Consider the following 13,426-nt stretch of genomic DNA (forward strand, 5'->3'; position numbering starts at 1 on the left):
TCTGTTTAGTTAGGGAGAACTATTTTGCTTTTGGAAAATCAGCCTTTTTACATAACTCCTTTCCAATATTCTGTTGGGTTAAAATTGCATGTTACTCATAATTTATTCCCTTATTATTGTATGCAGTCCTTTGCCTCGCTTTCTCTCTTTAGATTGTGACTTCTGAGTGTAACATTTGAACACTCATCTCTTATTAGAAATGGAATGCACTAGTATTGTAGATATTCTCTGCCTGCTTTTCTAAAGACTTCTGTTGACAATTAGGATAATCAGATTGCTTGATACGTGTACATAACTCAGTTGATTTTATCTTACACTTTGGTTCAAATATAGGATTAAAAGAAGAGCTTGTACTCATTAAGTGAATATTTCTACCATATTTATACTACATGGGAAATTAAGGATTGTATTTTTTCCCCCTCTGCTATACAGATAAACATCCACCATGAATTTTGAAGGTCTTGATCCGGCTCTTGCAGAGTATGTTCCTTCCCTACATCCTGCCCTAGATCCCCACCTCAACCCAAGCCTGTTACAGAATGTGGAGCTGGATCCAGAGGGAGTCCCTCTGGAAGGCATCGCTGTGCCTGACTCAGTGCATATCATGGAGGGCATGTATTCTGAACTCCACACTGTTGTTTCAGAAGTGGGTGTACCTGTTTCCTTCTCCCACTTCGACCTACACGAAGAAATGCTCTGGGTTGGAAACCATGGAGTGAGTAGAGTTTTTTTTTTATTTGTGTGCCAGGTTTGATTAAAATTGATTATATGTTTGAATTAGACCATACACTGAGGAAGGATGGACTTCAAATTCAAATGAGGACCCAGATTGTTGGGGGCAATAAAGTTGACTTTGTATATAATATACAGATGGATGAAGACTATTGCTTAACACGGTGTAAGCCGCTCTGAGTCCTCGGAGAAGGGCGGGATATAAATGCAAATTAATTTATTTTTTTTAACTTGGTGGCCTTGATGGATGATTTTAGGAAAAGATAGAACACAGTCTTTGAAACTGAAACAGATGACTGGTTAGTTACTTTGTGATCTCACTATATTTGACCAAACAGTGACATGTATGTTAGCCAAAGGAAAAATAAGCTAAGATTAATTGACTTAGCAGACAGTATTACATATTTGAGTAGGTGAAAGAAACAGAAGATTTCATGAGAATAAAAAGGAAACTGGCCCTTTGATTGAGAAGACAATAAATTGGGCACATTTGGTTTTTTTAAAAAAGTCTCACTCATTGCAGTATCTGCATGTTCAGCCCATTGCTGAAAAAGGCTGATTGACTTGTCTCTCTCTGTTTTAGGGTCATGCCACTTCTTTCTTTGGTCCAGCCCTGGAACGATATTCTTCCTTCCAGGTACACAGCAGTGATGACATTCGACAGATCCAAAGCCTAGAAAATGGTGTGCTATTTCTGACCAAAAACAACCTAAAATACATGTCAAGAGGTGGGCTCATAATCTTTGATTACCTGTAAGTACCTTCTATTTATGGGAGCTCTTAGATGATTGCAAAATACTTATAGTTTCTTTTAGCCTTTTCTTTATATTTAGCAAGGAGTTTTAGCCTGCTTCCTAAAAACTCTAATATATGGAACTTTGAGAAATGCTTGCCTCTGAGTTTTTAATTGGAGTTGGGGCTTTTTGGAACGCTGACACCTTGAATGTAATTCTTTAAAAAACCTCGTGCTGAATTGCATTTTCAAGCATGACAGAATTTAAGGCAAATCTAAGTTAAAAGGATGTGCAAACTTTGTAAATCAGGGAACAGAACATTCCCACAAACTACTTCAACATTTCGTTACTCTCTGAGCAATGCTAGACTTAGTCTTGGAAATGTGTGCCACCAGAAATGGATTGAGATTTTGTAAATGTATTTATCATATATTTATTATTACAACTTACGTATCGTTCTATTTCTAGAGCAGCTTGTAGTAGTATAAGATTAAAAACAAAAGTGATTATATAATCATTTTGAAAGAATTCAAGGATGTTTGACAACAATTTACTCAAAGGTATTTTGTAAGATTGTTACAATAAAAATTAATTTAAAGGAGAAGATAGAAGAGAATAAACTGATAATCAGGCTGTTTTGGATATGGATTTAAAAATGACAGGCTACAAAAATGATGCTAAGAAAGAAGTTATAAGGACTTGCAAATGAAACTGGCTGATGTTTTAATAGCTAGAAGAGACACTCAAATAATAAATCTAAAGATTGCCTTGAATGTGTGGATTTCAACTCAGAAAAGTGATTTGGACAAATTTTTTAGAAAAGGAAAACAAATCAGATTTTGAAAGAAAGAAATATCAAGATTTTTAAAAGCAAAACAAAGTATTATAAAATTAGTTTATTCTATATTATATTATATTATTAATCAAGATTAAATTATATTTTTTTTCAAGTAGCTTTTAATAGTTTTTTTCTTGACCAGGAATAAATGATGAGGCTTTAATGATCTGTTTATAGATAAAATAGGACAAGAAGAATTTTTGTTTCATGTTTAGAAAATGTGATAAAAAAGGCAAGTGCTTAACTTGTGACAGAATTTCTGAGAGAAGATGAAGAGAAAATGATAAAAAAATTAATTTGTGGGATATTATTTGAAGGGATTAAGTATCAAAATTTTCAATACATTGTTGTTTCTGGTGGTTGTTAATGGAATTTTTGTTGACTAAAATTGAATGATGAGACTTTAAAGATTTGTTTACAGATATAAGATAAGGAACTAAGAGATTTTTTGGCTTTCTTTTTAGAGAGATTATTGTGTAAAGAAAATGAAAAGAAAATGAAATTGATTTATTTGTTTAAGGTTAATACACACACCCACACATAAATTCTGTTAATTTTTAACGCAGTTTTACTGATTAAAATTGAATGATGAGTATTATGTCTGATAGATAAAATATAAAATATAGAAGGGATACTTTTGGTTGAAAAATTATTATATTTTTCTTAGCATTGATTTTTTTACCTTTCTGTTTTTAAAGTTCAATAAAAATTATTATTAAAAATAGATATTTAGGCACTGAATCATGATGTTGGTCTGCCTTGAAACTGCATGTCCTTAGGATAAGACACATTTAGTAATTCTCCCCACAATTTTTGTCGTAGTCTCACCCTCTTTTTGTTGAGAATGCATCCATTTTATGGAGTTCAGCCTATAGTATACGATTTTTAATATATTATAAAAATAGTAAAATATAGTAAAGGTCTACATTGAATTATGATAATGAAGTGAAACAGGAATTAAGTATATTTCCATGATTAAATTAACCAAACATAATAAATAGTAAACAATCCATATTTATTAATATTTCATATTTCTTAACTGTCCTCTGTACATTCTGGGCAGTGTACATATGGTAAGTATAAATGTCTTTGCAAAATCACTTCATTTATTTAGTTTATTGAATTTGGATAATATTCAGTCTTTTTAGAGCAAAAGACTTTTCAAATTTGTTTCCAACTTTATATCAAGAAGCTGTCTTTCTTTCCAGTTAATCCTCTGTGGTAAACCCCAAATTTGATAAAGCCAAAACTTTTTATAAGACAAGAGATTCTATATTGTAGGAATCATGTAGTTTATCATGCAAAGATTCAGAGGGGATTTTGGTCCACAAAATGTTGTTCATTGCTGACTGATGGAAAAGTGTTGTGACCCAGGCCCAAGTTGGTAGTAATAAACTTAGTCCGTGGAAAAACAAATAAACTTTATTTGAACAGCTGGGAATTACTTCATTCCCAGCGTAGTTCAACTCAAAGTAAAACAAATGCCTCCCAACACAAATTCCTCAGTTATCTCGCAAACCTTGGTCCAATTAGGCAAACTGCTAAAGGCTCTTCCTGGCAAACGTCCAGAAGCCACAAAAACAAAGATGTAGATGAAGCAGAAGACGCAGCTACAACGCTGTTTTCCAGCAAAGCTCAAACGCCCATGCTGGTCTGTTTTAAGCCTTATGGGAGGAGCCAATCATCTCTTGGCCCTACTCCCGAGTTTGTCCTCTCAGTTTGAGCTGCTCTTGCCTTCTGGCAGCTCTTCTCATGCGTGCATTAGGAACAGGCTCCTCCTGTTTCTCTGCCTCACTACTATCAGTCTCTGGAGGCTCTGGAGTCTGCACCTCACTTCTCGATGGCCCTGGCCTCACCTCAGCCTCATCGCTGTCCGACTCCATTGCCAGCTCCATAGACTGCTGGCGGACCACAACAAAAAGACAGAATCTCAGAAGCATGATGTGGGCTTTTTCATTTTATGCTTCTGATGCATTGCATGCCATAGCCAATTATTTCCTATTTGAAAAATCCCATAGAAACTGTAGCTTAGATTTCACAGTCTGTCTTTTCTCAAGAAGAATAAGGGGCAGGGTCAATATCTGTGATGATGATCACAAGCGGTTTTGGGGTTGGTTTTTTTTGGTGATGTAACATTGTCTATATTTACTTAAAAAGGTATAAGAAAATCATGTGTGAATGGAAGATATCAATCAGATCTGGCCTCAACTGTTCCCTTTTTCTCCTGAAGCATGGATGAAAATGAGGACATGCACAGCCTTTTACTGACTGACCCTGGCAGTTTGCTTGTTGGAGGTCTAACCAGCCATGTGATTGAAATAGACCTCAACACAGTGCAGGAAACCCAGAAGGTACCCTCTTGTTTTACTGTGGAATTGATCCCAAGAATCTCAGATTGCTGCACAGCGTGGGTTGGTTAGATGCAGGTATTTGGTGAAGGCAAGAAGAGTTTCTATAAAATGTCAATTTCTCCCAGTCTTATAAACAAACTGAGTCTAAAGCAGAAGAGATACTGCTTAGCTCATGTTAAGAGAGAGAGAGAGAGAGAGAATTCATTGAGAAATACTGTTCCCTCCCAGTGATAATTTTTCAGACAGTATTGGTTCTTATTATGACCAGTGGGAATACCAGTACTTCTGCTCTCTCTCCCCCAAAGAGGTACTGTTGAAATAAAAATCATGTCGATCACAAGAATTTTGGGTATATTAAATTAAATTGCATATTTCAAAACAAACGTAATCTGCGTTTCGAGTGTTATAATACAAAATCACAATACAGATATGAAGAGAAGACAAAAGGGGTCACAATGGTAGTGTAGCAACACCCTTTTCCTGGCAGTCGGTGGATGTTTTGGTTAAAAAGGAACAACGGCTTAAATTTTTCCTGTCCAAGTTTTTTTTTTTTTTAAACTCCAGCTTATATCTGTATCTCTATCCATTTTAGTATTCGGTGGAAATTCCTGGAGTTACAATTATGAGACAGTCCAACCGTTTCTTCTTTTGTGGTCACACATCAGGAAAGGTAATATCAACCTCCTTATTTCAACCCCTTGGCTTCCGAGAGCTATAAGCAGCTCTCATATAATCAGTGGTGGTATTCAAGTAATTTAACAACCGGTTCTCTGCCCTAATGATTTCTTCCAACAACCAGTTCATCAAACTGCTCCGAAAGTTAACAACCGGTTCTCCCGAAGTGGTGCGAACTGGCTGAATCCCACCACTGCATATAATATATCTCAGGCTTTTTCATTAGGTTTCCCTGCGTGATCTCCGCACTTTTGCTGTAGAACACGAGTTCGATGCCTACTCTGGCAGTTTGTCCGATTTTGATGTCCATGGCAATCTGTTGGTGACATGTGGCTTCTCCAGTCGAATGAATGGCCTAGCTTGTGATCGTTTCCTCAAGGTGTATGATTTACGCATGCTGCGAGCCATTACACCCCTGCAGGTCCATATTGACCCTCTGTTTCTTAAGTTTATTCCTACCTACACATCTCGCCTGGCCATCATCTCCCAGACAGGCAAGTAGCCAGCTGAATTGTCCTCTGATCTCAAACTTTGATCGCCATTGTGCTGGGACTTTAGAATGCTACTGTATTTCATCAAAACGTAATCCTAGAAAATAAGCGAAGTCATGTGGGGAATGTTATGTTAAAAATCCAGAGAGGATTCATTTCTTCTTTTGCTTTCTGTTCCAGGTCAATGTCAGTTTTGTGAACCTACAGGATTAGCCAATCCTGCTGACATATTTCATGTTAATACAGTGGGGCAGCTAATAATGAGCTTTGATGTGTCATCCACCAAACAAGCTATGGTTTTTGGAGACTCGGAAGGCTGTGTCCACTTGTGGGCTGATTCACCTGAGATCATCTTCAACGCCTACTCCCGGGAAACTGACTTTGCCTTACCTTGCATTGTGGATACCTTGCCCCACCTTGACTGGAACCAAGATCTCATGCCCTTGTCACTTATACCTGTACCTCTGACCACTGAGTCGTTGCTGTCTGACTGGCCTGCGGCCAATTTTATCCCCGCACCCAGGTACTTCCTCAACCTAGGAGTGGTAAGAAGAGGATACAAGCTGTGTGAAAGTAGCATCGTTTGAGATGGGAATTTTGGTGGGGTTAGCCTCATTGGGGAGCATAGCATTAAAAGGAATGATTAAAGAGATTTTTAAAATGATTGAATGATTGCCTGTTTTGCAGACGAGCTCCACCTGTTGATCCAGATATCCTTCGGACCATGAAGAAAGTTGGCTTCATTGGATATGCTCCAAACCCCAGGACCAAGCTCCGGAATCAGGTAGCAAAATTTGAGACCTGCTCATTTTATGTGGGGGCTATAAGTAAGTAGTATTAATGACTGCCTCATAAGAGCTTGCTGTTTATAGTTAGGTGGGGAACCCTACAAATACTACTGAATTAAAGCTCCCAGATTTCCATATCATGGACCACAGTGGCTCGGGTTGTTGAAAATTAGGAATCAGAGACATCTGATGTGTAAAGGTCTTTTTCTCTGGTTGAGTCTGGCGTTAACATCATTGCAAAAAGTGTGGCATTGATGTGTGGTTTGGAACCAGATGGAAGGAGAAAGGACCAGCCATATGGATTTGGGAGTTTGAAGGATTTGTTATTTTCAACTATATCTGGTTGCTTTTGTGCATCTGCTTTGTTTTGGCGTTGTAAAATTTAAAATAGGGAAAGATAAGTGGACAAACTGAAAGCGAGCCTTTTCCTCTTTTCTGCAGATTCCCTACCGATTAAAGGAGCTTGACAACGAATTTGATAATTTCAGTCAAGTCCCTGAATCCCCCATAGGAAGAGAAGAGGAACCGCGGATCTATATGGTGGCAAAGAAATACAGGAAGGTGCATTTTTAAGTGCTTCTCAGAATCTTCCCCTTTTTCTTTAGAGAGAAGTTTAAATATACTCAAGGGTGCAGAGGTAGAAAAAAATTTAAAGCACCTATCTTTTGCACCATACCTTATAAGTCTCAACCCCATCTGGGGAAAAAAATGCTGAGCTTCCTTCGTTAGATTATCGCTATTTTTGAGCTGGGGAATAAGAAAAGCTAATGTTGAAACCCATGGGTACTATGATAATATCACAAGCATAATGTTAAAACAGGGATTATGATCTGAGAATGTTCTTGAATTAGGATCTTTTTGCAAGGCACTGTAGGGAAGTTTATGTGAAAGAGAAAATAGTATTGAAGCCCTCTGACTTACACGGTAAGATTGTCACACTAGAACATATTTTTTTTTGGCTTGTCTTATTTAGGTCACAATAAAATATTCCAAGCTGGGCCTGGAAGATTTTGACTTCAAACATTACAATAAGACCCTCTTTGCTGGTCTTGAGCCCCACATTCCAAACGCTTACTGCAATTGCATGATCCAGGTAAGCACAGTGTGGTTTCTTATTTGTGACATGCCTATGCAACATTCCTCTTCCTCCTATAATGGTATGTTTTCCGATTGTATCTTTATAGGTTCTTTATTTCTTAGAGCCTGTGCGCTGTTTGGTCCAGAATCATTTATGCCAAAAGGAGTTCTGCCTCAGCTGTGAGCTGGGTTTTTTATTCCACATGCTGGATTTGTCTAGGGGAGACCCTTGTCAGGTAAAGATAAGCATATCTTCATGTTCATCAGATCTTTCCATGATAGGGAGGAGCAAACGGAACCTTTGGCATTTTGATCAAAAGTTATTTAGAAGACAACACAAGAAACTTCTTTCAAAATAGTACCAAGTGTAAAAGGTAAAAGGTAAAGGTTCCCCTCGCATTTATGTGCTAGTCGTTCCTGACTCTAGGGGGCGGTGCTCATCTCCGTTTCAAAGCCGAAGAGCCAGCGCTGTCTGAAGACGTCTCCGTGGTCATGTGGCTGGCATTACTAAACGCCAAAGGCGCACGGAACACTGTTACCTTCCCACCAAAGGTGGTCCCTATTTTTTCTACTTGCATTTTTTACGTGCTTTTGAACTGCTAGGATGGCAGAAGCTGGGACAAGTAACGGAAACTCACCCTGTTACGCAGCAGTAGAGATTCAAACCCGCTGAACTGCCAACCTTTCGATCGACAAGCTCAGCGTCTTAGTCACTGATCACATCCCCTTATCAAGTGTAGGCATCAAGTGTAGGGTTGTATTAAGTTTTCTGGGCAAGGATGATGATTAATGGCCAGAAATCAAGTTTACCAAGTTTAGGACCGGATTATTCATCAGTTGGTTTATATTTATTGATAACTGAATATGATGGGACACAGCTGGGAAGAGTCAATTTCATAGAGGCATAGTGTATTAGAGCAATCCCAGGTGGGAGCTTTCTATCCGGGAACTGCAATTCTTTGACACCTGTCAAGCAGCAGAGCTACAGGACGGAATAGGGATTTATGGCTTCTGTAACACAAACAATGATAAATGTTAAATTTGTCAAAATGCGAATGTTTCAGGCATGGCAAGTGGTTAGAAGACCACTGCTAGGAGACACCTACACTTGATTTTCGATATTGGTTTATTTATATGTGGACTTTGCCCATATTTACATTTTCCTTTGTTTTGACTTTGCCAATATTGATTGATTGATTTTAATATTTTGGGGATTTTAGCGGGTTTCTTAACACGGGTTTTTTATCTTTTGAATTTTTACCTAATAGTTTTAAGTATACAGCAGTCTAATTAGATTTTTAACTTTGTTATGATATTTTAAATGGTTTTGGATTATTGTCGTTTTACTTGCTGTACACCGCCCTGAGTCTTCGGAGAAGGGCGGTATAAAAATGTGAATAAATAAATAAATAAATAAATAAATAATATTTGCATTTACCTCTTAGTCGTCAAGCAATATGATAAAATTTTGGGGCTTGTGCTGTTCATAATTTCAGATGTTTTTCTTTTTTTAATCTGATCAATTTTGTAGTTGACCATTTGATCCTGTTCTGTGTGTTGTTGCACCTTTTTATTAATTCACTTAGCATAGTAACATAAGTCTTAAAATTGTATACATACATGCCCTTCATGCTGCTTTCTTTGGGGCTGTGTTCTGCAAAACACAAAAGGAATAAGAAACAGTAAAAATGTGAAATAAGAAAACTAAACATAGCTAAATCTAATTTATAACATATCATGCACTGTAGCTCTCCGTACCCTTTTTTCCTTGCAAACCACTGTTCCTTCTACCACGTCCATATACTGGCCATTTTTCGTCAAACTTCTCTGAAAAGAAGATAAAGTTGTCATTGGATAGAGTAGTTTTTCTATCCAATGATAACATTCTCGGTCTTCTTCTCAGTTCATTTGTTCTTTCTTGATATACATCCTTGAGATGGCCCCCACTCTCACAGAGCAGTGAAGATCTGGATCTTCACCTAAACCTTTGGTAAGGTGAGACACTTTGCTTCATTCCATATGGGCTGTTGTGCTTACCAATTTTTTTTTTAATTGTCAGTTGTTTTTTCGTTACGAGCCACCCAGAATTGTTGAGAATCAGGCAGAATGTACATTATTACACATGTGAAATCACAACTACTACTTTTTTAGCTGGTGTGGGTGTTCATACACATCATGTTGTTCCCTAGAACCCAGGATATCAAAATGTATCAGCGCGGTATATGTGCACATCCAAACAGTGTGGTCTTTTGTAATCAACAGATGGAAATTTTGTCAATGCGTCCAGTATTTTTTGGCACAGTAGTGCCAATAAGTACTAGCACCACTAGGGCCAGTTTATGCCACAATCTTTCAAATTCGATTGTCAGATCTTGATATTTTGTGATCTTATCTAGGTCTTCTATTATCCTGTACTGTTGCCGCATCAATTATTCACAGTTTCTTATTTTCAACCACAGTTAAATCTGGTGCCTTATTAGTCAACACTTTTTTATTTTTTGGTATTTGGAAACCCTGCACTATTTTCAGGGTTTTGTTTTGTTTTTTTCATTTATATGTTACCACCGATTTTTCATTACTGGCTCATTATAATTTTTACAGATGTTCCAATGAATCATTTTAGCAACTGTGTTATGTTGTTTATAATCAGTTTGTGTAATCTTTTTGCATGAACTGATTATGTAGTCTACTGTTTCTTCTGCTTTGCATAATCTGGTCTTTGAATCATTTGGCAATTTTTCCAATTCTGACCTTGATTGTACTCATTTGAATTGCTTGTTTTTGCAGAGCCAAATTCAAGCCTTCAGCAATATTCCAGTTGTAATCTATTGTCAGGTTTTATCTTTATCCATTTTCCCCTCAGTCTTTTGTGGGAATTGTCTGTGTAATGTTTATTTGCTAGCATTCTGTTCACATTTTCTCACTCTTTAGATGTATTCTTTACTAATCATATTTTTAACTTACCCATGCTTGATGTTATTCAACTTTAAAATACTCAGAGATTTGCAGACTTCATCCTGATGGCTCCTGATTGTTTGGTTCGGCATTTCAGTTCCATTACTGTTTGTGGTTTTACCCCAGTTTATTGCAATTATAGCATACTTCTCTCGGCCAAATTCCATTCCATAGGTTTTGACAAAGTGCCCATCATGGCTATGGTCCATTAGAGCTTTTGGATAATGGAAGACATCACCCACAGATAGCATTCCTTGCAAACAGAGATGACATACCATTGCCAGTCAGTTTTGGCCTATTTTGCCTAATTGCATAGGTGCAATTGAAGCCTTGTTTTCTCTCAGGCATGCTAATTATTTTATGCGAGCAAGGATGTCTAATTTAGAAAGGGTCTGCAAACCAACGTACTGTAGCCTGTGCTCCCATCAATTTGGAAGGACATGTAGTATACTCACACTCATCCTAAACTTACTTATTTTCTTTCTCAAAAGACTGTTAAGAAGTCAGTTTGGAGTAATGTTAAGGCATCAGGTTAGAAACTGGGAGACTATGAGTTCTAGGTCTGCCGGCACAAAGCCAGCTGAGTGACCTTGGGCCAGTCACTCTCTCAATCCTAGGAACCAGACAAGGGCAAACCACTTCCAAAATCTTGCCAAGTAAATTGCAAGGAGTTGTCCGGGCAGTTGCCAGGAGTCAACATTGACTTGAAGGTATCAAAAAGAAAAAAAAAAGGATCATGTTAACTTTATCCTGAACCAGTTTTGATTCACTTAAATACTGAGGTCTGCATCAAGTGTAGAAGCAGTGCTGCTTTCTTCTTGTCTCTGTCACTGAATCTTTTTTTTTGGTCTTTGTTCTTTCTCCTCCCCTCTCCCTTCATCCCCAATTATTCAGTATCACAGTGCAAGTAGTTCTCAAGTTGCTACTAGAATTGAGCCTGGAATTTTGGTCATAAATCATTGTGTTCATAAATCAGGTCACTTATATGACTAATCTCAATTTACGACTGTTTCTGCTATGGTCACTAAGTAATCACCATAGTTATAAAGTGAGTCACATCATAAAACATAATCCGAATTATCCAGGTGGGGTTTTTTTTTGGCCAGAAAACAGCAAAAATATGTTGCAAAATGTGATTGTGTAGGATGCTGCAACTATTAACCAGCCAATTGCCAAATTCCCAAAATGCAATCCCATTTTGCCAGAAAACAGCAAAAACATGTTGCAAAATGTGATTGTGTAGAAATCACAGGAGTGCTGTGGCAGTTGTAACTTCAAGGGCAGGTTGTAGCTAACTTTTTTTGGGGGGTGGGTCATAGATCAAAGATGACCAGTATGGTTGCCTACCATTCTGCAGCTGGCCTTCTCTTTCCCCTCCAGTTCCCCTGAATTAGTCCCACACTCCTTTGGTTAGCTTGGATTTCATGTCCTTTCCATACAATTCCTAATGTAGGGAGTATCAGACCATGCATGCTTACAAGAGAGTGTAGAGAAGGGGTGCTATTCAGCAGTTTCTGACAGGTTCTGGAGAAATTTTGAGTAGTTCGGAGAACTGGCAGAAAATACCACCTCTGGCTGGCCCCAGAGTGGGGTGGGAATGGAGATTTTGCAATATCCTTCCCCTGGAGTGGGGTGGAAATGGAGATTTTGCAGTATCCTTCCCCTGCCACACCCACCAAGCCACCCCACGTCCACCAAGCCATGCCCACAGAACCAGTAGTAAAAAATTTTTGAATTCCATCACTGGTGTAGAGGGTTTTTGAGTGCGGTCTTTCAAGCGCTTATGTTGGTTTAGGAATTACTTATTATTTTGATATGTAATTTTCTCTTGCCTTCCTTTGTCCCAGGGGAGTAATTTTCTGCGTGCTTTCCGCACCATCCCAGAAGCAGCTGCTTTGGGATTGATCTTGGCTGATTCGGATGAAGCTACAGGGAAGGTGAACTTAGGTCGGTTGATTCAAAGTTGGAACAGATTCATTCTGACCCAGCTCCACCAGGAGACTCAAGAGCAGGAGGGCCCTCAGGCTTACCGAGGCATTGGGTGCAGGTAATAAGCCCTCTACATGGGACAGCTGTTAACTATGATGTACTTGACATGTCTTGTACTTGATCTGCCGTTTGTGCTTCAGGAAAAAAAAAAGTCTTACGGGTCAGAGTTATATTTAATAATTATTAATTTAAACTAATAATGTAGCAAAGAAAACTGAGTTGTACAGTATATGCTGATCATAAAATATATCTGCAACTGTCACTTAACATTTTCAGTTCTCTTAACAACATCTCTAAATTAGGCTGTTGCCGTGTTTCTCAACCTGAGCAACGTTAAGATGTTAAGATCTTCAAATTCCAGAATTCCCATGCTGGCTGAGGAATTCTGGGAGTTGAGGCCCACACATCTTAATGTTGTTGAGGTTGAGAAACACTGGACTATTTCAAAGAAGGTAGTTCGCTCTTGGGGAGTAACTATTGATGGAGCATCGTATTGAATTAAACTTTAATTGGTCTGAGACTGAGTTATGTGCATCAGTTCAGGGGTGAAATCCAGCAGGTTCTGACAGGTTCTGGAGAACCGGTAGCGGATATTTTGAGTAGTTCGGAGAACTGGCAAATACCACCTCTGCCTGGCCCCAGTGTGGGGTGGGAATGGAGATTTTGCAATATCCTTCCCCCAGGAGTGGGGAAGGAATGGGGATTTTGCAGTATCCTTCTCCTGCCACGCCCCCCAAGCCACGCCCACAGAACCGGTAGTAAAAAAAAATTGGGTTTCACTACTGATGCAGTTAAC

General features: G+C 38.3%; 1 protein-coding gene across 6 annotated transcripts in view; it reads left to right on the plus strand.

Moving 5' to 3' along the window:
• The window catches only part of PAN2 (poly(A) specific ribonuclease subunit PAN2), a 37,125-nt gene that overhangs the window by 6,189 nt on the left and 17,510 nt on the right, over positions 1-13,426 (plus strand). For 5 of the 6 annotated variants that reach the window (XM_058172819.1, XM_058172816.1, XM_058172815.1 and 2 more), the window contains exons 2-12: positions 433-715; positions 1,316-1,485; positions 4,535-4,655; positions 5,248-5,325; positions 5,557-5,824; positions 6,002-6,344; positions 6,509-6,605; positions 7,051-7,170; positions 7,583-7,702; positions 7,794-7,922; positions 12,489-12,688. In XM_058172819.1, the coding sequence (XP_058028802.1) occupies positions 446-715; positions 1,316-1,485; positions 4,535-4,655; positions 5,248-5,325; positions 5,557-5,824; positions 6,002-6,344; positions 6,509-6,605; positions 7,051-7,170; positions 7,583-7,702; positions 7,794-7,922; positions 12,489-12,688 (1,916 nt within the window). In that variant the 5' untranslated portion in view covers positions 433-445. The remainder of the gene's footprint in view (positions 1-432; positions 716-1,315; positions 1,486-4,534; positions 4,656-5,247; positions 5,326-5,556; positions 5,825-6,001; positions 6,345-6,508; positions 6,606-7,050; positions 7,171-7,582; positions 7,703-7,793; positions 7,923-12,488; positions 12,689-13,426) is intronic. The other variant, XM_058172818.1, reaches the window with a different exon arrangement.

Source organism: Ahaetulla prasina, chromosome 2 (assembly GCF_028640845.1).
Source record: "Ahaetulla prasina isolate Xishuangbanna chromosome 2, ASM2864084v1, whole genome shotgun sequence".
NCBI lineage: Eukaryota > Metazoa > Chordata > Lepidosauria > Squamata > Colubridae > Ahaetulla > Ahaetulla prasina.